Below are 27,131 nucleotides of genomic sequence, written 5' to 3'. Positions count from 1 at the left end.
CCTAACAAGTTGCAGTGGCCTCCTAACGTTCTGGTCCATGTATTATAGCGTAAGTGAATTTTTTTTTGAAATCTGATCATGTCACTTTCCCTTGCTTAAAGCACAAAAATAGTCCATCATATGGCCTAATAGGTGTAAATGGCCTACTTCCTCCTTTCACATCTTAAACTATGACATATTCTTTTTTACCACGATCCCTTATCCCGTGCTTGGAAAGCAGTTCTTCCTCTCTTTATCCAATTAACCCCTACTCTTTTTTCAGACTTCAGCTCCAAACAATACTTCCTGAGAGAAGCTTTCCTTAACTATCCAAAGTAGACGATTATTTCATATACGCATTGTGTCAAGGAATCCTCAAGTTCACCCTCAGGTTCAGTGACTGACAAGGCCTGGAAGTTGTTATACTCATGGTTATGATTTATTAGAGCAAAAGAATACCAAGCAGTATCAGAAGCAGAAAGGGCATGGGGTGAAGTCCAGAGGAAACCAAGTACAAGCTTCCAGGAGTTCCTCCTAGTGGAGCTGTACAGGACATGCTGAATTTGATGTGTGACAATCCGTGCAAAGTGCTGCCTACTAGGGAAGCTGACTTGAGCCTGAGAGTTCAGGGTTTTTAAAAGGGGTCTGGCATTTAAGCATATAATGGCCATGTGACTGATGTTAGTCACTGAAACTCCAGACCCTGAGAGAAAAAGCAGGTATTCATTCTAAATCATATCGTTTGTAAAAACTCTATACAAACATGCAGGCCCTCAGCATGCAAAACACTCTTTATCAGTCAGAACATTCCAAGACCTCAACTCCCAGGAGCCAGCCTAGAGAATCTTTCTTGGGAATGTGCAAGGTGTGGGCAACCCAGGCTTGCTGACTTAATCCTCTCTTTCTCTCTGTCTCACTCACTCACGCACACACACACACACGCACACACACGTGTGTGTGTATGTATGTATCTATATTTATTACGTTATAGAACTACCAATCGCTCTGTATACTTAGCACAGTTATAATTTTACATTTATCCTGTGGTTCTTTGTGATGTCTTTGTTTCTTACTTGACTATATAAACTTCATGATGGTAGGAATTTTTTCCATTTTTTCTCTCACCATTATATCCCTGGCTGTAGTAGGTACGCAATAAATATAAATATTCCTTGAATGAATAAGTAAATACTAATCTCAAACCAACATAAAACATAATTTTAACAGTGAAACTCTGGAAGCATTCCAGTTAGAACATAATATAAGTATGTTCATGTCACTGATATGATTTAACATTATTATAAAAAGTGTAACTATTAGAAATGAGAAAATAAAAATGTTGCATGACATAAGATTATGTAACTAAAACTCCTTAAGGGAAGCATTTATAATTTATAAGAGATTTTAGTAATATGGGTTTGAAGTAACTGTAAACAGATCAAAAGCTTTTTTTCCAAAAACCATTTGGAAGACATAATGATTTATTCATAATAACATAAAAATTTAAATACCCTGATAATATCTTAATAACTACTATGTGATAAAATAGTCTTAATAATTAATAATAAAAACTACAACTTAACTGATGAGTTATAAAAGAAGGATAAAAGGACACATGGAGAGTGTTAATTGGCATAGCCTTTTAAAAAATTATGGCTGCGGTGCTGTTAAAAAAATGTTCATACATACTTGAGCTAGTAATTTCACTGGAAACTTCCATAAAGAAGTAGGAAATGGAGAAAAATCTTTATATCCAAAGATATGATCATTACTGCATATTTTTGAAACAAATAGAAATGAGTTAGCTATAAACAGAAATGTTGTAAATTGTATAACCACACAATTATAATTCAGAGATCAAAATTATGTTTATAGATATGTTTTAATAACCAGAGATAATGACTGTGTCCTCATGTAAAGTAAAAAATATAGATTTATATGATATCATCATGTGAAAACATGGACAGAGGATCAGAAGGAAATCTATCAAAATGTTAAGTTACTAATGGGTGATGTGGTTTGATCAGTATTTTTTTTCATGCTTTTCTGTAAATTTCAGATTTTAACAATGGGCATTATTATATGATCAGGAAAAAAAAGGTTTTAAGGGAAAAAAAACATAACTTCACTGGACGTCATACTGTTTGTTTTTCTGTAAAAATTTAAGGGATTCCCTCTGAAGTATTGCAGTTGTTACAGTTACTTTTGTCCTATGGGAACAGCCGTCCCACTTATAGACTTAGTCCACCATCCAAGTATCATGGAACAATAACAGCACCAAAGAACTACCATATTCCCTGAACATCAGAGACCTCAGACTGAGGACAAACCAAATATGTTATTTAGTTACCATCGTATTTTCTAAAACAATTTTCTAAATGACTCGTTTGTTGATACTGTTTTTTTACTACTCTTTAGACCATATTCTCTCATTAGCTCGATTTTACTCTCTCTTGGATATCTTTAAACTCAATAGCAGATATCTTTTCTAATAATGTTTTATCAGGAAAAGGAATGACCATGTTAGTAATCTTAATACTTTGTGCCTTTTATTTTAAGCATTTATGCTTTTGATCATTTTTAGAAGAATGCTGAGAGTAAGTCACACTGATAAAATGAGGGAAGTAATTTTCAAGGCTATTCTGGACATAAGAAATAGACCTGTAAAGAAACTGTCCAGCTCCACTTATAAAGTAACATCCTGACCCTCTAAGGTTGGCTGTGGAAGACAGTCACTCACATGGGGAGCAGCCCTGATGCTGTTCCCATTGCCTCCACCGCCCACAGAGTCACAAAGTCTCCTCCTGTACTGCTATAAAGTCTCCTTTCTTGCCCAACTCTTCGACACCTTCGAGAGGCTTTCTTTTACAAGGAACTTCTATCTGAGAGTGTCATGAAGTAATTTTTATTGAGGTAAAATATACATAAGATAATGCTTTTTTAACCATTTTTAAGTGTGTAATCCATTGGCATTAAGTAGATTCACAGTCTCGTCCAACCAGCACCATTATCCATTTCCAGAACTTTTTCATTATTTCAAACAGAAACCCATTCCCTTCTCCTCTAAGTCCCCGGTAACCTCTGTTCTACTTTTTTGTCTCTATGAATTTGCCTAGTCTAAGTACTTCGTGTAAGGGTAATCATACAGTATTTGTCCATTTATGCCTGGCTTATTTCACTAGGCATAATGTTTTCAGGGTTCATCCGTATTGTAGCATGTATCAGAATTTCATTCCTTTTTAAGACTAATAATTTTTAAAGTAGCTTTTTTACATACTATTAAGGGAAGCTTCATGTCTCAATTAAATGCTTCTGTTTTTCCACTTTGAAAGTGCCTGCCTGAGTAGAAAATTATTTCTGAGGCTTTATTCTCTAGATACCTTAAAAAAATCAACTGGCACAAATACAGAACTCTGAGGTCTCAGTACTCTTCAGCTTGGTCTGTTAGAGCAGCAAAATTAGCTCACACATAAGCTTTATTTTTGTTTCATAGCATTTGCTACCACCCAATATGATACGTATTTGTTTATAATAATCTTCCAGTGGAATGTAAGTGCCACAAAAACCAGGACTTTGTTAAATATCTTCAACATACATCAGGTCCTATTGAATAGGAAGCACTCCAAAAAAAAAATCATTGATTATCTTAATGTCAAAACAGTTATTCATGAATGAAAGCAATACTTTGCTTTTAATTCTTTTTCCCCTGGATCTGTCTCCCCACTTACTTTTTATCTTTACAGAGAAAGCTGAGGCCCTGAGTTAAATTACTTCTGACCTCTGTGTTTATACCCTCCCCCTCAAAAAATCTTGGTGGTTTATTTCTTAAAGGTCTAATTGACAGTTAAGTAAGAATTTGAGGGTCATTGGTATTCTTCCATCCCTGATTTACCATTCCAGCTTTCTCTGTCTCAGACATCAGGAATCACCTCAGGTGTCACTGGAATTTTGTTAAGAGTCAGTAAAAACAATCATAGGATTATATGTTTGGCTCCTTTGGATTGTAATTTCTTTTCAGTTCACTGTGCCAGGCCACGAACAGTGACAGAAGCTTTGGTCATATTCTAGCAAAACTACCCCTGCAACTATTTTCTGTACTGTGATGTTGATGATGTAGCCATATTCCTGGGGCGTTTATTATAACTTTCTTTAATTTTCTCTTCTTTAATGTTCCCAAGTCACTCTAGCCACTTGTCATTATATAAAAACAATTCTAATTTTTTGTTATTGTCACCAAGATGATAGTGATACAATTTTTTTTAAAAAGGCACCAGTAGGCACAGGCAGAGCTTATAAGTTCTTTAGCTAAGAGTGTAACTTGCCAACCACAGTGGATCCCACAGTCATAAAGGCAAGTTTCCCTGTCCACGTCCAGTAATGATGTTGTAAATCAGTTGAGTATAGACACGTGGGTTTATTTCTGGACTTTCAGTTCAATTCTGTTGATCTGTATCTTATCTTTATGCCAGCACCACACTGGTTTTTTTTTTTTACTGTAACTTTGTAGTAACTTTAAAAATTGGGAATTTTGAGTCCTTCAACTTTATTCTTCTTTTTTAAGATTGTCTTGGCATCCTTGCACCTTTTCCTTTCATTATGAATTATGGAATCAGCTTGTCCATTTCTGTTAAAAAGAAAAAAAAGACAGCTGGAATTTTTATTGAGATTTTGTTGAATCTATAGATCAATTTAAGGAATATTGCTATTGAAATATATTACATCTTCCAATCCATGAACATGGGATGCCTTTCCATTTATTTAGGTCTTCTTTAATTTCTTTCAACAATGTTTTGTAGCTTTCAGTGTAAGTCTCAGACTTGTTAAATTATTTCTAAGTATTTTACCCTTTTTTATGTCCCTATAAATGGAGTTGTTTTCTTATGTTTAATTTAGGATTTTTCATTGCCTTTTTTGTTGTTGTTGAATACTGGACATCTTGAATATTGTATTGTGACACTTCTGGAAGTCAGATTCTCACCCCTCCCCAGGGTTTGTTATTGCTGTTTGCTGTTGTTTTTGTTATTGGTTTAGTGACTAATTTTATAAAGTCTGTATTCTTTTTCATGTGTGGCCACAGAAGTGTCTGTTATGTTAGCCTGGTCATCTGCTAAGTATTGGACAGAGATTTACTTACATGCCTCAAACCAGAAAATCTCCCAGTCTTTGCACAGGGGCTCTGTGTGTGTGGCACATGGAGGGAGGGGGAGCAGCACACGCTAAACAATCAATCAAGCGGTCTGCATCTCTGCATTAGCCTTCAATTCTTGTTTGCATAGAGCTTGGAAGTCAGCCAGGGGTGAGAAGAACGTAGGGCCTTCTCACGTCTTTCCTGAGCATGCACGTGTTCCTGGGCATGCACATGGCCTTGTAGATTTCCAGGAATACGTCAGAACTTCTCAAAGCCCTGTTTCCCAAAACATCTCATTCCCCAGCCTTTCCTCACTAAGTTTGTGGTTACTCTATTGTGTGTCCCAGCTATTCTCTCTTGTCTCAGGAGTGACTAAAACATTTGCCTGTAAATGTTTTCCGTAAATTAGAGTAGCAGCTTTAACACTAGGCAAATCACAAGTTAGGCAGGATAAAGGCAAGACCTTTCTGAAGGTTTTCTAGGGAGTCACCAGACAGTTCAAACAAAAAGTTAGAATTCATTCAGAATAAAGTCCATTCTACTGCTTCCAATAATATTGGTACTGGAATGTGAGCTGTCATTTTCAAGGCTACTGATTAGCTTGGGAGCAGGAGATGGGACTAAGGGAAGTTACAGCACCACACATCTCAGTGTTCTTACTGAGATTCAGCCATTTTTCTTGAATAAACACTCTCAGGGTTGCTGCAAGCTTTTGGTTAGTTTTCATGGTTCTGAAAATGTTCATTCCCACAGATTTTCTAGTTTTTCCATTTTTTGTATAAGGACAGAGTTTTGGAGTTCCTTACTCAGCCATTTTAGCTAATGTCGCTCCCCAGAGAGAGCCCAGAAGATGTGAACTGTAAGTCTTTTAAGTTCTTCCCTTCTCTCAGAGGGAGAGTCAGCCTCTAACAACATGACCCATTATGTGATTATTTGTTGACCTGTATAGCTCCTTGGATGTTCAGGAAATTGTTTTCCAGGTTCTAATCTGTAAATAACAGTATCTTTTTTTCAGTATCTTGGAAGCCTAGTAGATAGAAAGGCCCAAGTTATGACCAACAGAATGGATGGAGGTAGGTCACTGGAGTGTCAGTGCCAGTTCTGCATGCGAGTTCGTGAGGCGCTCTCCCAGTTACTGTTGCTGCTTTTGTGTATTCACCTGAGACTAAGGAAAGGGGCAGTTCAGTGTCTGTGGGCCTAGTCAACGTGATTTCCATTGTTGTCTCAGTAGTTCTCCAAAATGGATCCACATATTACCTCAGTTACTCCACCCAACACCCATGGCTGTAAATTAGGCCATTTCTCTGGCTTTCTAACTTTAGTATTTGTGATAATCATGTAGGGCACTTGTTTTAAATGGGGATGATTTAGTAGGCCTGAAGTGGCACCAAGGAATCTGCATATTAAATAAACACGTGCAGCTGTTTTGATCCACATTAGAAGTGACTCTATCTCCAGTCATTAATTCAAGTTCAGTGGGACTGATACATAATTGAAGTAAAAAATACAACTCACCACCAAGGGGATCGGATATTCACCTCCTCTACATGGTGCCGCCTTCTCTGACCTGGGTAGGATTCCCACAGGAGAAACCGTTAACTAATCTAGACATTGCTGACTGAGTCTACAGCGAGTTCCAGTTCTCACAGGACCCCTGGCCTATTGTGAGGATCTTTAGAACCGTTCCCATTACCTTCACATCTTGGCAAGAATTACCTCAGAAACATAAATAAGAGACAGTACTACTGATTTTTCCAGGGAGACTAAAGTTCTCCCTTCTATCTCAGTACCACCAAGACAAATTTAATGGAAAAAAGCTAATCCCAGAACCCATCATACTTGTTAACCACTAAAATAGACATTGTTAGAACTGTCAACTGTCATCCCCCATCAGATGTCTTATGGACGAGGATGTCTGAAACCGAGTTAACTCCTTCTCTGCTCTCCTGTCCTCTCCCCTGGAAAAGCCTACTTCTTAGAGCTTAACGTCTCTGTGCTGATACAGTGTTCCTCCCTGAAAGCCATGAATTACCCTAGATTTCTCCCTCCTCTTCATCCCTCTTTGTGTGCGTCTCTTAATTCTGCCTTCTCTCTAAAACCACTGCCTCTGGCTTAGGTAAGCCCTCCAGAAATTCATGTCTAGATTATTGCAAAAGCCCCCTCATTTCTTCAGGTATTGTGTTGTCCCATTTGTCCTCTCCTCTCTGACTTTGAGCTACAGGTATGTTAGACCTTTTGCCTGTGTCACTCATCTCTCTTACACTTTGTTTTGATTTTGCATTATTTTTTTGTTTGCTTTAGTTAATATACATTCTGTTGATCTGTCATCCTGTTTCCTAATCCCTGTCTCTTCTTTTGTGTCTGGTCTGCAATTAAAACCACCTGATAAGTTTATCCATTTCTTAATTACAGACACTGTTTTAAATTCTAAAATATCCCTTTGGTTCTTTTTTTTTTTTTTAATAGGTTTTAGTTCTCTGTTAAAAGTTTCCATCTTTCCATCTATTTTTGTTCTTTTTAAAATGTATATGAATTGTTATTTTAAAGTCCTTGCCTAAGTCCCTTTCTATTGTCTGGTTTTTTCTCCTGCATTTTGATATTTGGTCCTTTTCTTTTTGCATGACAGTTTTTGGTAAGAACCAGAAATTGCTGATGAAAAGTTATAGAAGCAAAGAATTGTAAGGTCTGTTCTGGCAGTCCAGATACCAGACGCTTACTTGATTCTGTTGAGGCTTGATTTTAGGCTTTGTGAGAGTTCTTCTATTTTGTGTCTTACTCCTAGCGTCTGGCCCTACTGGGTCTCAAATGAAAGTGCAGTGTTTAGCAAAGTCCTTCCACCTTGAACTCCAACCTCTGTCTCTTCAGTAACATGTTATGCCTGCAGCTTCAACCTCCCCGTTTCTGTTTTCTCCTGGCCTTTTTTGCGGGGGAAGGCGTGTTGCCATGTGTATGTGTAGATTAGTAGTCAGCAAATGAGAGGAGTTTCTGCGGAGATTTCTTGGGTTTCTTCTCTGCAGTTTCCTCCTCTGCTGGACTTGCCCCCATCTCAAATCTCATCAGTTTGGCAGCCCTAACTTTCACTTCTGTCTTTCCCAATATGTAGGAAATATATCTTCCCCACACTGGGACAGCGCAGTATGACTGTCACTCTCTGTTGGAATTCTCTTCCTCCAGGCTGCAATTTGGAAAATGCCCCCAGCGACAAAGTTGAGGAGCTTGCCTCGTCTGCCTCCTGCTTTCAAGGATTGTAACTCCTTAGTTGTTGATTGTTGGTTGACCCCCTACCTCCATGCCTCTAGACAGTGCTTTTCTCTACCTTTTTTCATTGTTTTGGCGTGGGGCGGGAAAGGCTAGTCTAATATAAGCTATTCCATCTTTATTAGAACTGGACGTCCAAAATGTTGGTTTTAAACATTTAACTTTTGTAAGTCGTTTTATTTTCCTTATGTCCAAGCTTTTAAATTTTAGAGGAAAGGCGAATGACCTCATTGCCTCCTGTACCTTAAGTGGTTTATCAGATTAATTTTTATACAATTTTATTTTTTAGTATGAAAAACAAACATATGAGTAAATGGAGTCAATTGTTTTGGAAGGGGAAGGCTTAATGTAAAAAGCTATGGGAATATAAAATTTTTGCACATATATGTTCCTTAAAGAATATTCAACTAGCTTCTTATACTTAATCAGAAATATAGAAAATCTTGTGTATATTTCACTTGCTGTTTGACAGAGTGAAATCCGGCTTTGAAAATGATTTAAGTATTAATATAGCTTTCACAGATTTCTGGATTCTTTTCTAGTGGATTAATGACTTAGAAACTGATGATTTGTATGTTACGTGGCCTTCAAGTTGCCAGGAACTCTTGAAGCCAGTGTCCCCTGGGAGTATACCTTTCATAAGGCGTAACTTTCATAATTTGGTAAGTTTTATACTTTGAAATTTTGTATACATCTTTTATAAAGATATCACCATTCTTTTTGGACTACCCTGCTCTTGGTAAATAGGCATCTGAGTAATAAGGAAGGAAATATTTGCCTGATGCAACAAGCTTGAGGTGGCATGGCTGACTAGGTATCAAAAGCTAGCAGTGTCACATAACCTGCCTTATATTATTTAACCCTCATGTGCTTTTATAATACCAACATTAAATTGATGGGTTACTGTTATATTTTCTAAAAGCAATTTATGATCGAACTTTTCTTCCTTCTTTATTATAAAGAACTAATTTAAGTACATTTCAGAGAAAAATACATAAATACTACTATGTCATCTGTGATATAAATGTTCATTATTACAATGTTAAATAACCTCATAGAACTTTGTAATGTGGAGAAAACACCTAGGGCTTTATATTTTTTTCACATAGTAAGTGAATACCTTAGTTCCTACAGCAGATGTTAATGCTGTAATTTTTTGGATCAAAATTCAATTTCTATTTCCTTTTTTAAAAAATTCATCACAGAAAATCCAACGAACACTTAGAATAAGGTATTTCACTTCTTGTAAAAAATATTTACTTTTGTGCTGTGCTTCAAAAAGAGGATGAATAACCTGATTAAATTTCGTGTATTATTATATTTTGGTGTGTAGCTTTTAGAAATTTGTAAACTGTGAAATTCTTTCTTATATACATTCCTCAAAATTCTTTAAAATTGCTGGAAAATTTAAAAAATTGTACCTTGAATTTCATGCTTTTAGCTACAGAAATTAGATTAAATTTCAATTTCATGAAAATTATGAAGTGTTAAAACAAAATGGTGATTATAGTCTATCTACTTTTTTTTAGGTTCTGTTTATTGATCCGGCTCAAGAATATACCGTGGACTTTATAAAACTTGCTGAACTCTTCTTTTATCATAAAATTCCTCTTAGGTAGTTGTCAATTTATAACAGACTGTCAACTGAAGGAAATCCAGTGATGTTCATGTTGTGTCACACGGAGTGTCAATGTTGAATTCAAAGTGATGGTCATCTCTAGTGCCTGACACAACATAGCTGTGTGCTGTGAAAAATCATACACCTTTATGGTCGACTTCATTAATCAGAGCTGCTTGGTAGTCTTGTTTACCCTGTTACCTTCCTGAGAGAATGATTGTCACTTGGGTACTTAAGGATGGGTCCATTTTCCGTGGTCGGGTTAGGAGTACACTTCCCTCCACTTTTTCTTTCTGGAAAAAAATAGCTATTTGATAATGTCACCACCAGAGAGAGTTTTACATTTTGGAGGAATCCAACAGAGATGAGGATTTTGGTGAAAAGGCATTACAAATCAAAGCTTTTCAAATAGTAATACTCCCCTTTACCCCATCTACTAACACATTCCCTCCATCTAGATGTTCTAGTCTAATAATATTTAAAAATCGTGGTTTATTGTGGTTCAAGAGGTAGTTGTAACATCTCTCATTCATCTTCTTTCCTAGAATTGGTTTTGTGTTCATTGTTAATACAGATGATGAAGTTGATGGAAAAAATGATGCTGGAGTTGCTCTTTGGCGAGCTTTCAACTATATTGCAGAAGAGCATGATGTATCACAAGCATTTATTTCCATAGTACACGTGAGTTGATGTACTACATATTTCTTTAGGATGTAGAGTGGTTTTTGCATTACTATAATTATTATTATTTATTATTTTAACATTTCAAAGTTTATAAAAACTATCATGGGGATTAGTACACATGATGAATTTGATTCTTGCAGCTCCCAACTGAAGTACATAATATTGTCCCCATTTTACAAATGAAGCTCTGCCCAAATCTATGAATTTATTTAGGTTTACCCAACCAATAAAGGAACTTAAATTGTATATATAAATTTAGAGGAAGCATATTAATAGAAAATAATTAGTAAGGGAAGAATTCTTGAGCTGGGTTTGGAATAAAATCATGAATAGAAAAGATTATTTCAAACTTAAATGTTCTAAATGACAAAGTATATAGAGACTTCCTAGAGAATTTCAAATGAGGAAGAAAACTTCACAACAGCAAATTGGTGTCAAAATGGTAAGATTGATGCTGAGTCTGACAAAGAGACTATAAGAAATGTCAGAAATTGGTAAGAACCTTATTAAGGAAAAACAAGAGGTAGGAAGATTATTTTATAATGGAGGGTTTGAAACTCTCTTATGGCTCATAATGGAAATATAAATGTATTAAAGAGCTCTATTGTTGTTATTAAGAAAGTCAGGTTATAGCTTTAAAAAACTATTCATTTTTATATTTATTATTCTTTGGCTTGTCAACCATTATTGTAACAGGGAATGGTTCTTCTCCAAACTGAAAATGAAATTACCAAAGCAGTGTAAATTTCCTGCCCTGTTTCTGGAGCTCCCACGAAAACCACTAAATACTTCACTGAGTCATTGTCCTGCGGTATAGAAACTACCTACACTTCAGTGACTTGGGGATACACTGTATTCTGTAAAATAGTACCATGGAATAAGTGTCAATATTATATCTCAGTCTATTAGTTTTACTGATTGGTGTAAGAGTTTATAAGGGATTCAGTCAAATTGACTTAAATCTTTTATTAAAGTCCACCTACCTCACTGTGAAAGGATCAGTATGATATTCAACACTAAGAAACTTAAAGACTTTCCAAAATTATCTTTACCTTAATTATTTATAATTGAGACCTAAGTTACCTTATTTATCTCTATTGAATCTCTCTTCTGTGAGCATTTTGTATTAGACATTAATTTGCACATGATGGCATATTTGTCAGTACCTTGCCTTTTGAATTATCTACTGTGATGTTCAGCACAGTACTGTAATCTCTTGGAAAACTGAATTACACTCGAAACCATATGATTCAGTACCAAGCAGCATAAAAGTAGGTATTGAATATGTGCAATAGCCTATAAGTTGTGCTAAACAAAGGAAGAAGAAGAAGGAAAAATCAGTGAGGAAGAGATATTTAGAGAAAGCAGTTAGAATCCACTGGGGTCTGAAGTGTCAGGTTGTTCATAGTTTTTTAAACTGTATTTGCTTGTGACCACCAAATTTTTATATCCCATAGAAAGGTAAAACGTTGTTGAGTTAACATTCTGTTGGGAGAGTATTATGTCCATTAGATCACTTAGCTTCACTAATTTAGAATAATTTGAGCAAAATCTTGTCTTTTAGTAAAATACGTGAATTATAAAAATCTCTTTAATACTGTTTCATTACTTTCAATGAGCAAATTATTATATTTAAATTAAGTTGAAAATACAGTATCAGGAGAGAGGAAGAATATAACAGAAGGCCAAAGTCATAATAACAGTGTATGAAAGTTATTGAAATATATTGGAGAATTATGGTAGAGTAAGTACATTATTTGTAGTAAAATGATCTCACTTTGTATCTCAGCTCTACTGCATAGTGACTATACAGACATACAAGTAGTTTAATTTTCTCTCCCTACCTTACAACATTCAGATTCAAAAATATATGTTACATACTTAATGAATATTTGATGAATTCAGTTAGAGAATGTAAAAGCACTTTAAGACTTTAACTTTTGGCCCCAATGGAGTAACAAACAATAGATTAGCCATCCTACAGTAAGCACTTATAAAACTGAACAAAATACATGATATAAGTCTGCACACTGGCACACATGGAGGAAAGACGTGGCAGACATCCATACTAAAAACAGCCCTCACACCAAAGATATTAGACTCATGCAGGATACACAGGGATGCTCACGCATAAAAACAGCCCTTGGAGACCACAGTAGGTAATTGTTACTCCCAAATTCATAGAGTCAGAGAAATACAAGTAAAGTGAAGAAGCAGAGGAACCACTCTCAACCAAAAGAACAAGAGAAATCCTCTGAAAGAACAATGAAACAGATCTTTCCAATCTGCCAGGTCCCGAGTTCAAAAAGGGGGTAATAAAAATATTGAAGGAATTAAGAAAGACTATCGATAGAAGTGCAGATCACTGTAACAAGGAACTAGAAACTATAAAGAGGAGCCAATTAAAATTAGAAAACTCAATTGCTGAGATGAAAGCTCAGCTAAAGGCAATAAATAGCAAACTAAATAATGCAGAAGAACGAATAAGTGATCTGGAAGATAAAATAATGGAATCACCCAATAAGAACCAGCAGACAGAAGGACAAATGAAAACAAAAAAACAAAAGCAATATAAGAGACCTATGGGATAATATAAAGCATGCCAATCTATGCATAATAGGGATCCCAGAAGGAGAAGAAGAAAAATGGGATTGAAAATGTATTTGAAGAAATTATTACCGAAAACTTCCCAAACCTAAAGAAGGAAACAGATAAACAGGTACAGGAAACACAGAGGGTCCCAAACAAGAAAAACCAAATAAACCTACACCAAGACATGCTATAATTAAAGTGGCAAAAGTTAAAGAGAGGATTCTAAAGGTAGCAAGAGAAAAACAAAGAGTTAGCCTATGGGCATTCTTTTGTAACTATCAGCTTATTTCTCTACAGAAGTGTTGGAGGCCAGAAGGGAGTGGCAAGATATATTCAAAGTCCTAAAAAGGAAAATCCTGCAACCTAGGATACTCTCTACCCAGCAAGATTATTATTTAGAATGGAAGGTGAGATAAAGAATTTCTCAGACAAGCAAAAACTAAAAGAATACAGCAATGCTAAACCTATCCTAAAAGAAATATTGAAAGGTCTTCTCTAACTAGAAAAGAAGGAAGAATCTATAAAAAAGAGACGATCACAATTGGAAACGCGATGATGACTACAATGAACAGCAAAAGAATAAACATGAAGATGTAAAAGAGGACCTCAAAATCATAAAATGTGGGGGAAGGGAATAAGAAAATTTAGATTTTTTTTTTTTTTAGAATTTATTTAAACCTGTATGACTACCAGTCTAAATCAAGTAGATATAGTAATGGGATAACATAATTGAAAAACAGAGAAACCACAAATCAAACACATAAAATAGATTCACAGAAACAAAAAAGAGGAGAACTCAAGCATAGCACAAAAGAAAATCATCAAACTGCAAAAGGGAAAATAAAAAGAAAGGAACAAAGGAGAAATACAAAATCAAGGTTTAAAATCACAATAAATACATATCTATCAATAATTACCTTAAATGGAAATATTTAAGGGAAACAAGGTTTAAAATGGCAATAAATACATGTCTATCAGTAATTACCTTGAATGTCAATGGACTAAATGCTTCACTCAAAAGACATAGAGTGGCAGATTGGATAATAAAAAAAGAGCCTACAATATGCTGCCTATAAGAGACACACTTTAGGGCAAAAGACACACATAGATTGAAAGTGAGGGTATGGAAAAAGATATTTCATGGAAATGGAAATGACAAGAAATCAGGGATAGCAATACTCATATTAGATGAAATAGACTTTAAAACAAAGACCATAAAGGATAAAAAAACACTGCATAATGATAAGAGGATTAATATAAGAAGAGGATATTACATTTGTTAACATATGCACCCAATAAAGGAGCACCTAAATACATAAAAGAAATACTAACAGACATAAAGGGAGGAATTGACAGGAACATGATAATAGTAGAAGACTATAACACCCCATTGATCAGTGGACAGATATTCCAGACAGAAAATCAGTAAGGCAACAGAGATCCTAAATGACACAATAGAACAGTTAGATTTAATTGATATTTTCTGTACATTACACCCCAAAAAACTAGAATATACATTCTTTTCAAGTGCACATGGAACATTCTCTAGGATAGAGCACACACTAGGACACAGAACAGGTCTCAAAAAATTTTAAGAGGATAGAAATTATTTCAAAGATCTTTTCTGACCACAACAGCATGGAACTAGAAATCAGCCACAGAAAGAGAAATGAGAAAAAAAGATTTCATGGCAACTAAACAACATGCTACTAAAAAAAACAATGGGTCAATGATGAAATCAAAGGAGAAATTTAAAAAATACCTTGAGAAAAATGACAGTGAAAATACAGTCATACAAAATCTGTGGGATGCAGCAAAAGCAGTCCTAATAGGGAAGTTCATAGCGATACCGGCCTTCCTCAAAAACAAGAAAAATCTCAAATGAACAACCTAATTTCCACCTAAAAGAATTAGAAAAAGAAGAACAAACAAAACCTAAAGTCAGCAGAAGGAAGGGGATAATAAAGATCAGAGAGGAAATAAAATAGAGATTTAAAAAACAATGGAAAGAATAAAACCAAGAGCTGTCTTTTTGAAAGGGCAAACAAAATCGACAAACCTCTGGCCAGGCTAGCCAAGAAGAAAAGAGAGAGGACCCAAATAAAATAAGAAACGAAAGGGGAAATAACAACCGATACCCCAGAAGTATAAAAAAAACCATAGGAGAATACTATGAACAATTATATGCCATCAAATTCGACAACCTGGAAAAAATGGACAAGTTTCTAGAAACATACAGCCCACCAAAATTGAATCAGACTGATCACTGGAAGTGAAATAGAATCTGTAATAAAACTCCCTGCAAACAAAAGTCCAGGACCAGATGGCTTCACTGGAGAATTCTACTAAACATACAAAGAAGAACTTCTCAAACTCATCCAAAAGTAAGAAGAGGGAACACTCCCAAAGTTATTCTATGAAGCCACCATCACCTTGATATCAAAACCAGACAAAGACACTACCAAAAAAGAACATTAAAGGGCAATATCTTTGATGAGTATAGATACAAAAATTTTCAACCAAGTATTAGCCAACCGAGTCAAATAACACATAAAAAAGATCATACACTACAATCAAGTTGGATTCATCCCAGGGTCACAAGGATGGTTCAACATATGCAAATCAATCAATGTGATACACCACATCAACAAAAGAAAAGACGAAAATCACATGATGATCTCAATAGATACAGGGAAAGCATTTGGTAAAATTCAACAGCCATTCATGATAAAAACTCGTATCAGAGTGAGTACAGAGGGAACATATCTCAACATAATAAAAGCTATTTATGACAGATCTACAGCCAACATAATACTTAATGGTGAAAAGTTGAAAGTCTTCCCACTAAAATCTGGAACAAGACAAGGAAGCCCACTTTCACCACTTCTATTCAACATAGTAATGGAAGGCCTAGCCACAGCAATCAGACAAGACAAAGAAATAAAAGGTATTCAGATTGGTGGGGAAGAGGTAACATTGTCACTGTATGCAGATGACATGATACTGTATATAGAAAACCCTAAAAAATCCACACAAAAACTATTAGAACTGATAAACAAATTCAGCGAGGTATCAGGATACAAGATGAACATACAGAAATCTGTTGCATTTCTTTACATTAACAATGAAATACCAGAAAAGGAAAGTAAAAAAACAATCCCTTTTGAAATAACATTAAAAAATTAAAATACTTAGGAATAAACCTGACCAAGGAGGTGAAAGACTTACACTCTGAGAACTGTAAAGCATTGATAAAGGGAATAGAAGATTATTTAAAGAAATGGAAAGATATCCCATGCTCTTGTATTGAAAAAATTAATACTGTTTTTTTAATGTTCTTTTTATTTATTTATTTATTTATTTTATTTTTGGCTGCTTTGGGTCTTTGTTGCTGCACGCAGGCTTTCTCTAGTTGTGGCGAGCAGGGGCTATTCTTCATTGCGGTGCACAGGCTTCTCATTGCAGTGGCTTCTCGTTACAGAGCACGTGCTCTAGGCACACAGGCTTCACTAGTTGTGGCACACAGGCTCCGTAGTTGTGGCTCGCGGGCTGTAGAGCACAGCCTCAGTAGTTGTGCATGGGCTTAGTTGCTCCGTGGCATGTGGGATCTTCCCAGACCAGGGCTCGAACCTGTGTCCCCTGCATTGGCAGGCAGATTCTTAACCATTGTGCCACCAGGGAAGTCCCTGAAAAAATTAATATTGTTAAAATGGCCATACCACCCAAAGCAATCTACAGATTTAATGCAATGCCTATCAAATTATCCATGACATTTTTCACAGAACTAGAACAAATAATCCTAAAATTTATATGGAACCACAAAAGGCACAGAATTGCCAAAGCAATTCTGAGGAAAAAGAACAAAGCTGGAGGCATAATCCTCCCATATTTCAGACAATACTACAAAGCTACAGTAGTCAAAACAGCACGGTATTGGTACCAAAAACAGACATATGGACCAATGGAACAAATTAGAGAGCCCAGAAATAAACCCACACACCTATCAGTCAATTGGTCTTCCACAAAGGAGGCAAGAATATACAATGAAGAAAAGACAGACCCTTTGGCAAGTGGTATTGGGAAAACTGGACAGCTGCATGTAAATCAATGAAGTTAGTACACACTCTTACACCATACACAAAAGTGAACTCAAAATGGCTTAAAGACTTAAATATAAGACAGGATACCATAAAACTCCTAAAAGAGAACATAGGCAAAACATTCTCTGACATAGATCATAGTAAGGTTTTCCTAAGTCGATCTCCCAAACATTAGAAATAAAAGCAAAAATACACTTCAATATATAAGTCAAATGCTAAGTCATGAAAGGGGAAATCCACAGTAATGCAATAATAGTGGGGGACTTTAACACACCTTTTACGCCAATGGACAGAACATCCAGACAGAAGATCAGTAAGGAAACACAAGTCTTAAATGACACATTAGACTAGATAGACTTAATTGATATTTATAGGACTTTCCATCCAAAAGCAGCAGAGCACACTTTCTTCTCAGGTGCACAGGTGCACAGGGAACATTCTCCAGGATAGATCACATCTTGGGCCACAAATCAAGCCTCGGTAAATTAAGAAAATTGAAATCATATCAAACATCGTTTCCAACCACAACGCTATGAGATTAGAAATCAATTACAGGAAAAAAAAAACTGTAAAAAACACAAACACATGGAGATAAGTCTCTGGAATTTACAAACAGCTCATGTGGCTCAGTATCGAAAAAACAACCCAATCAGAAAATGGGCAGAAGATCTAAATAGACATTTCTCCAAATAAGATATACAGATGTGCCAATAGGCACATGAAAAGATGCTCAACATCACTAATTATCAGAAATACAAATCAAAACTACAATGAGGTATCATCTCACACCATTCTGAATGGCCATCATTAAAAAGTCTATAAACAATAAATGCTGGAGAGGGTGCAGAGAAAAGGGAACCCTCTTGCACCGTTGGTGGGAATGTAAATTGATATAGCCACTGTGGAGAACAGTATAGAGGTTCCTTAAAAAACTAAAAATAGAGTTACCATATGATCCAGCAATCTCACTCCTGGGCATATATCTGGAGAAAACGCTAATTCGAAAAAATACATGCACCCCAATATTCGTAGCAGCACTGTTTACAATGGCCAAGACATGGAAGCAACCTAAGTGGCCATCAACAGATGAATGGATAAAGAAGATGTGGTGTGTACACACACACACACACACACACACACACACACACACACAATGGAATACTACTCAGCTATAAAAAATAATGAAATAATGCCATTTGCAGCAACAAATGGCAGGTCCAGCAAGGGTGGACCTGGATATGATCATATGAAGTGAAGAAAGTCAGACATAGACAAATATATATCACTTATATGTGGAATCTAAAAAGTGATACAGATGTACTTATTTATAAAACAGAAACAGATTCACAGATATAGAAAACAAATTTACAGTTACCAAAGGGGAAGAGGGGTAGGGATAAATTAGGAGTTTGTGACTAACAGATACAAACTACTTACTACATATAAAATACATAAACAGCAAGGTCCTCCTGTATAGCACAGGGAACTATATTCAGTATCTTGTAATAACCTATAATGAAAAAGAATATCTATATGAATCTATATGGAAAAGAATATCTATAGTACTGAATCACTATACCATACACAAGGAACTAACACAATGTTGTAAGTCAACTATACTTCAGTTTTAAAAAAAGAAATTCGTATACTGCATTGGCAGAAAGAAAAGCAAATAACCCAATTTTAAAATGAGCGAAGGACCTGAATATACGTTTTTCCCAAGAAGACATACAGATGGCCAACCGGGATGTGATAAAGTGCTCAATTTGATTAATCATCAGGGAAATGCAAATCAGCCACAATGAGATATCACCTCACACTTGTTAGGGTGCTGTTACCAAAAAGACAAGAGAGAACAAATGTTGGCAAGGTTTTGGAGAAAAAGGAACTCTGTACACTTGGTGGGAATGTAAACTGATATAGCCACTATGGAAAACAGTCGGGAGGTTCCTCAAGAACTTAAAAATAGGAGTACAGTATGAACAAGCAATCCCACTTCTGGAAGTATATCCAAAAGAAACAAAATCAGCATCTTGAAGAGATATCTGTACTCCCACGTTCATTGTAGCATTGTTCACAATGGCCAAGGTTCTGAAACAACCTAAGTGTCCATTGATGGATGAATGGATAAACAAAATGTGGTGTGTATATATGCACGATAGAGTATTATTCAGCTTTATAAAAGAAGGAAATTGTGCTATTTCCTATAATATGGATGAACCTGCAGGGCATTATGCTGAGTGAAATATATCAGAGAAAAATAAATACTGTACAGTAATACCTATGTGTGGAATCTAAAAAAAACTGAACTCATAGAAAAGTGTTTGCCAGGGGGTAGAGGAAATGAAGATATGTTGGTCAGAGGGTACAAACTTCCAGTTATAAGAGGAATAAGTTCTGGGGATCTAATGTACAATATGGTGACTGTGGTTGATAATACTGTATTGCATAATTGAAATTTACAAGGAGAGTAGAATTTAAGCGTTTTATCACCAAAAAAGAAGAAAAAGATAAATGTGTGAGGTGATTGATGTGTTTATTAACTCAGTGGTCGGGATCCTTTCACAATATATATGTACATCAGATCAACATGTTGTACACTTTAAATATATTACAATTTTGTCAATTATACCTCAAAGTTGAAACAAATAAAATAGAAAAATATATAAAATTTATATGACAGAGTACTGACCCAAAATTGCTGAGAATCTCTTGAGGAAGAGTAAAGTGATGGGACTGGCCATACCAGATAATAAGATGTATAAAGTTATATTAAGACAGTGTAGTATTGGTTCAGAGGAAAGGTTTGTAGACCAAAGGAACATATGGGTCCTCCAAAACTGAAGAATACAGAAGTGGTGTTACAGTAGGTGGGAATGGACTTTAAACAACTGGTAGCTGGACAATTGATTGTAATCCCGTGCAAACAGATAAGATATCACACCTTATGTAAAACATAATTTCAGTTAGCTTAAAAGCTTAGTGTGAAAAACAAAGCATTAAAATATTAAGAAGAAATTAGGACCCCAAGGAAGTTAAGGATTCCTCAGTGAGACTTTAAATGTTATGAGTCTGAAGGAAAATATTGATAAATTTAGCTATGTTACAAATGGAAACCAGTGTTCATCAAAAGATATCATAAAGAAGTGAGGGGAAATAAGTTCCAAGCAAGAGAAATATTTGCAGTACATATCGTCAATAAAAGATTTATATTCCATGATATAAAGATTTCCTACAAATGGAAAAATACAAAGAACCCAATAGAAGAAACACATAAGAGATTTTTAAAAATACAAGGGGATACATTAATGGTAAATTGAAATTTATTGAAATTAATAAAGTAAATAAGTATTTATTACAGTTAATGGTGAACAAGATAATTGTCTCAGAAATCAGAAAAATGCAAATAAAGCTTACCCTGAGCTCTATCTTATATCCTGTAATTTGGCAGTAATTAAGAAAGCTGGTAATATCATATGTTAATGAAAATGGAGAACAGTGGGAACCCCTTTACACTGTTACACCGCCTCTAAGGATATGAATTGGTACAACCACTTTGAAACCAATTGGAGTGCTTCAGAATTTGGAGTTAAATTTGCATAATCCCTACACACACACGCACACACACGCGCACACACGCACACACACACGCGCGCACACACACACACACACACACACACACACACACACACACACACGATTTGAGAGCAACCTGTAGGAGACTATTATTAGCAGAATCATCCACAATAGCAACAAACCGGAAACTACATACGTATGGTATACTGATATATATACACACATATATAGGTATATATTTATATCAGTACAGATGGATAAAATTTAATCATTTCACGTAATGGAGCATGATACGCCAAGAGCATGGCTATATTAGAAGCCTAATGAAAGTATAGAAGGCCAGCGTATTACCACGTACTGTTTAAAGCTCAAAAGCAAACAGAACTAAATATCATGATGCATGGGTACACATTCAGATAAAGCCCCAGAACTTGGACGATAAGGGAACGGTAAACGCAAACAAAATGATGCTTGCTTCTGGGGAACAGAGGGAGATGGGACTGGGAGGAAAGTTTTGCTTTACCAGCGTTGTAATTCACAGAGATGTTCATTTTTTAGTGTTATGTGGTTTGTTCATGGAGATTGCTCATTTTGTTATTCATATTTCGTAACGTATATGTTACATAGCTTCTTTTTTGCTTACCAAGTTACATAACGGTTTTTAAAATTAAAATAATGTATAAGAAGTTTGAATTGTTATATATCTAAAGTAGCTTATGCAAGACATTCTGACTACCTTAGCTACCTTAGGAGTACCTAATATTTTAAAATTACAAATTAGTAAAATGACTGATCTCAAAGACTTTTCATGTATAACTTTTGCTTTATTCAAAACTTCATTTTCTAATCCCTGTTTATGTTTTACAGAAGGCTGAACTTTCTCCCTTTTTTTTTTGAGTTACTAAGATCATAGTATGTCCTGCTTTGATATAAGGAGAAAACTTGCCCATAAATTGAGATGCTCATAAAACTAAACTCTGAGATCTACTTACAGATCTGTGTCACCTTTTTTTTTTTTTTTAAGATTTTTATTTTTTTTTTTATTGATTAATTGATTGATTGATTGATTGCTATGTTGGGTCTTCGTTTCTGTGCGAGGGCTTTCTCTAGTTGCGGCAAGTGGGGGCCACTCTTCATCGCGGTGCGCGGGCCTCTCACTATCGTGGCCTCTCTTGTTGCGGAGCACAGGCTCCAGACGCGCAAGCTCAGTAGTTGTGGCTCACGGGCTCAGTCGCTCCGCGGCATGTGGGATCTTCCCAGACCAGGGCTCGAACCCATGTCCCCTGCATTAGCAGGCAGATTCTCAACCACTGCGCCACCAGGGAAGCCCTGTGTCACCTCTTAAAGGGATAGGTTACAAAGTTTATAGTGATAAAAGGAAATCAAAGAATGCTGATTCCTTACTATGAGGAATAATATGAGAATTCTGTCAGCCATAATATGAGGATTGTCTCTGGCAATAATAATTTAAGTGAATTGGGACTAAAAATAATAGTCTTAATTGATATATCAGAATGCTACCTAATGGTGTTTGTACTTAAGTGGTTGTTCCCTCTGCTTGGTAAGCTCTTTCCCCATAACATAAACATATTTATGTTTCGGTGAGTCATCTGCTCAGAGATAACCTTCTCTCTTGAGGCAGAGCTGTCATTTTCCCCATGTGGAACAGTGCCTGGGTCATAGCAGAGGATCTGTAATGAAGGGAGAAATGAAAACAAAAAACAAAACCCTAAATAATGGAGTACCAGCTTACGTTATGCCAGTATGATTAGAATATTGGAGACTGGGGGAAGAATGGAGGTACAGAGAAAAATCTAGTTAAGATATTTACTACAAAGCAATTGGAAATGAAAATAAAGCATTTCTGAAATAAGTCATTTAAAATATTTTATACATATCTTTTTAAATAAAGTTAATCATTATTTTATTGAGAATCATAGCATCTGGTTTGATCAAAATAGAATATAATATACAAATATGATATAGTATTTTGAAAGCCAAAGAATATTCACAAAACCATTTTTACTATAGGATAATAGATTGTATTCTTAAAATGGTTTATTTATCTGTGTATGTGTGGGGATCATGTGTGTACATATATGTATGTATATAGTATGCTTAGAACTTACAAAATATAAAATATGTTCTTTATTTTATAAATATGCATGCTAAGGGAAAGAAATAAAACTAATTACTGTAAGGTGAAAGTTAATTATAATATCTTTATTTTCACAGATGTACCAAAAAGTAGAGAATCACAATATACTCACTGTGGACAATGTGAAGGATGTTCTCCAGAATGAATTTCCTCATGTTAATATTTGGGATATTTTGGGAATTTATTCTAAATATGATGGTGAAAGAAAGGTAAGCTGGAATGCAAATTTTAAAAAATGTGATCAAGAAACTTTTATTATAATCTCATGAATAAATGATCTCAGTATAATTAACTCATGATTTAGATTTTAGACCCTCAGAAAAAAGGGAAATTTCTACCTTTGAATGACACAAGTTGTATACAGTATTTAAGTTGCTACTATTGGCTTTTTTAAAAGTACGAAAACAGATACTTCTCAGAATTTACAGTGCAGAAAATTACAAAAACAACCTTAAAACAATTAAAAAGTGGCAATAAGTACATACCTATCAATAATTACTTTAAATGTAAATGGACTAAGTGCTCCAATCAAAAGAGTGGCTGAATGGCTCTACAAACAAGACTCTAACTTTTATGTGGAAATAAATGAATTCATTTATTCATATGTATTCTAGGTAAAGGCAACAGCAACATATGATGTGATACAAATGAATTTTTAAGTTGAGATAATTTTATATAGCCAAAACATACTATTTATATCAGTTGCCATGAAAATATCTGAGTAACACCATGTTATCCTCAGATATTGGTGTTCACAACCCAATATTACTGTTTCCTATTAACTACCTTTTTATACATAATATATTTGGATGTAAATTTCATTGCCAACTGTATTATAAGTACTTCAAGGAAAGGAATCTTGTCTTCTTATTCTTTTGTATTCCTCAAGTTTGCACGTCTTAATTTTTAGATATTATTTGTTGAGTCTTACAGTAATTGAAGGTTGAGCTCTCTTCCACCTCCTGACCTTCACTTGGTCTCCTCCAGTCCCAGTGGTAGTACTTAAAATATTTTAAACCTGTTGTGGCTTCAAGAGCAAACAATCAGAAAGAATCGATCAAAGCAGATCCTCGAACTGGAATGGAGTCTTGGAAGCCCTCATGCTGAGGCTGATACTGACTTGCTTATAGCTGAATCATGTTGACATGGATGATCTGGGAAAGCGGTCAAGGTAGTTCTCATGTGGGGAATCGCCATCCCAAGACAGCAGTTACTTACCAACTGGTGCAAAAGTATTTCAGTACAATAAGAATTGGAAAGTCCTGTGCAGTTGCAAACCAGCTGATTATCAGATCTGTTTTTAACACATTTTGGTTAAATGAATATTTAGTGTGAGTGTGACTTTTTAAGTGTTCCTCGTTAGTAAGTCAAGTACTATGGTTGTTTTTTAACAACTTTTCTTTTTTTTTGTAGCTTTAAGTGTTACTCCATTTTTACTCATTCACGTAGTTTTCTACCTATTCCAAATATATCGAGATAGTCAAGAGATTGGTCAGATAACCTATCTAGAATTTTCCTTACACAAACAAACATAGCCATTAACAAGCCAGCACTTTGTCCCACACACACCAGCCCCAAGAATGCCCTTCTGCAGCCACTCTGCATTTTGTCTAAACTGAACTGGTTGTCCTCTGCACCTGAAGCACAGCTGTCATTTCTGGATCTGCCTTTGCTGCTTTCCTTCATTGGATCTCTGCTTTTCCTCTGGCTTCATGAACACTGTGCCTTTCCTCTTTTTGATTTATTTTGCTTTTACTTCTTTCTCAAGCAAGTATGCATGAAAAAAATTCTTTGATCTCTTTTATATAAAAGTTTTTTATTTTATATTTGCATTTTATTGATTGTTGGACTGGGTAATCATTTTTCGTATGGATTTTGAAGGCTTTCTTTTACTCTCTCCTAGCTCCTAATAAGCTACTGAAATGAATGATACCAATCTGATTTTGACTCCTTTGTCTTTCTTTGATCTATTTATTTATATTTCCTGTTTGAAAGTTTTTAGGATCTTTTTATCCCTGTTGCTTGGAAATTTCATGATATGTCTTTGTCTTGATCCTATTTCATTTAACACTTTGGGTGTTTGGTGGGTCCCTTCTAATGGAGATATGTGTCCATCAATTCTGGGAATTTCTTTGTGTTATTTTTTAATGCTTTCCTTTCCTGTATTTTCTCTGTTCTTTCTGAATCTTCTGGATTGAGCAATTATTTACTTTTTCTTCTTCTTTTATTCCTTTTTGTAATGTCCAGTTTTTCTTTCATGAGCACAGTTTTTTAATCTAAGAATGTTAGCTTTTTGATGTGTTGTTCTGTGCCCTGCGCTATCTCTGCCTTCTATAGCGTCCCTTTTTCATCCAATTTGATTTCTTTTTTTATGTTTGAAGCATTTGTCAAATGTATTATGATGTCTGGTTGTCTTTCACATGTAAGTATGAAACCGTAAAAAGCTGCTTACAAATAAACGGGTCTTTTCGGTTGGTGGGCCTCACTTGGGGAGTGAGTCAGTTTTTTTAGTTAGATGACCAACAAATAAATGTCTTTTTGAATGCTGGCGTTCTGTTGCAGCACTTGATTTCTTCAAATGAGAATTCTTTATTTTCCTCTTAGAAGGAGTATACGTGGCAAATGAAAGGGTGCAGATGTGGGAAACGAGGGGATAGGATATGTCTAGAAATAGGATGTGGTAATAGGCTGGGTTGAAAGAATGTGAACTTTCCTTCAATCTTCTGTCTGGTTTTCATCCCCTTTCTCAGCCTTCCACTATACCTGGAATCCCCAAATCTAGAGCCTTTTGTGATTCAATTTCAACAGAGAGTAAAGGGAAGCAGAATAGTTTAGCTTTTCAGGATTGAGAGAGGGGCCTTGGTATACAACTCCTCTGCATACAGACTCTCAACAAGTTTCCACATTTCATGCTCTGCTCCTTATCTTCTCCTTCTAAGATAGTCTAGGTTTTTAGCCCTCAGGGGTTCTGAAAAGGTTGACGTTCCTTTCTGTCTGCGCGGGAGTGACTGCCCTTTCTACTTTGGTCATCGACTCTTGATCTTTTCTCCCGTTTTTCTTTGTGGGTTCATATCTTGTTATTGTTGCTATTATCATCGTTGTCATCATGATTTTTATTATTATACTCTCATTTTAGTTGGCGACTTAAAAAAATGCACATGAGAGTCACGAGTTAAGTTTTATTTGGCGCAAAATGAGGACTATAGCCCGGGAGATGGCATTTCAGATAGCTCTGAGAAACTGCTCCGAAGAGATAGGGGGGAAGGTCAGTATACATGTGATTTTGGTGACAGGGAAGTACATGCGATTAAGCACATGTTTTTTGCAGAAGGTTTCTGCTAGTCTAGTGAAGGTTACTGCTAGTCACGAGGTGCAGACGTCACCATGAAGGATTTTAGTGCTTTTCTAGATAAGAGGAGATATAAGAATTGGGCTCATAAAATTGGCTCCTGAAAATATCTATCTGAAGACCTGTTCTGCCAGTTTTTCTCAGAGCACAGAGTGCCTCGTCTCTGCTTTCCACCTGAACTCCTTTCAGGGGGTGTTGAAGGTCAAAAGCTGTGGCAGCACATGATTTAATCCTTGTAGAGGTAGGTGGCAAGTGCCAATTTGTAGTTGACATAGTGAAACTTGCAGAATGGAGATGAGCACGTGTGATACCTCTACCATATTTATCAGAAATCCACTTTTACTCTTTATCAAGTTAAGCTGCAAAATGAATATTTTTATGGTGTTGCCAATTTTAAGATACCTGTAGTCATATTCTCCTGAAATTATGAAAAACATTAAGGATTTTTGTGAAGATTAAGGATTCAGTACACTCCTCAGAAATATTGAATTCCATTTTTTGTGCGTGAGTTCAGTCTTCTGTTTGCTCCTTTTTTACTCCTCTCTCCCTGTAAGACTGTCTTGTAATGATGATATCTTCATTTCTTAATTTCTGCATTTTTCTCAAGTCTACTTAATCTCCAGTTTAAATTGGACTCTGTGTTACTTACAGTCCTTTAGTTGTGCCTGGTTTTATTCCTTACCTATTCC

The 27,131-nt window shown here is 35.6% G+C and overlaps 1 protein-coding gene across 2 annotated transcripts in view; it reads left to right on the top strand.

Moving 5' to 3' along the window:
* UGGT2 (UDP-glucose glycoprotein glucosyltransferase 2) overlaps nt 1–27,131 on the top strand; it is a 183,971-nt gene that overhangs the window by 66,770 nt on the left and 90,070 nt on the right. For both annotated transcript variants that reach the window (XM_082366069.1, XM_082366070.1), the window contains exons 13-16: nt 8,908–9,027; nt 9,895–9,980; nt 10,529–10,664; nt 23,171–23,302. In XM_082366069.1, the coding sequence (XP_082222195.1) occupies nt 8,908–9,027; nt 9,895–9,980; nt 10,529–10,664; nt 23,171–23,302 (474 nt within the window). The remainder of the gene's footprint in view (nt 1–8,907; nt 9,028–9,894; nt 9,981–10,528; nt 10,665–23,170; nt 23,303–27,131) is intronic.

This window comes from Balaenoptera borealis (genome assembly GCF_965194805.1).
Source record: "Balaenoptera borealis genome assembly, chromosome: 18".
NCBI lineage: Eukaryota > Metazoa > Chordata > Mammalia > Artiodactyla > Balaenopteridae > Balaenoptera > Balaenoptera borealis.
The sequence above is the reverse complement of the archived record's forward strand: the minus strand, read 5'-3'. Positions and strand labels throughout refer to the sequence as shown.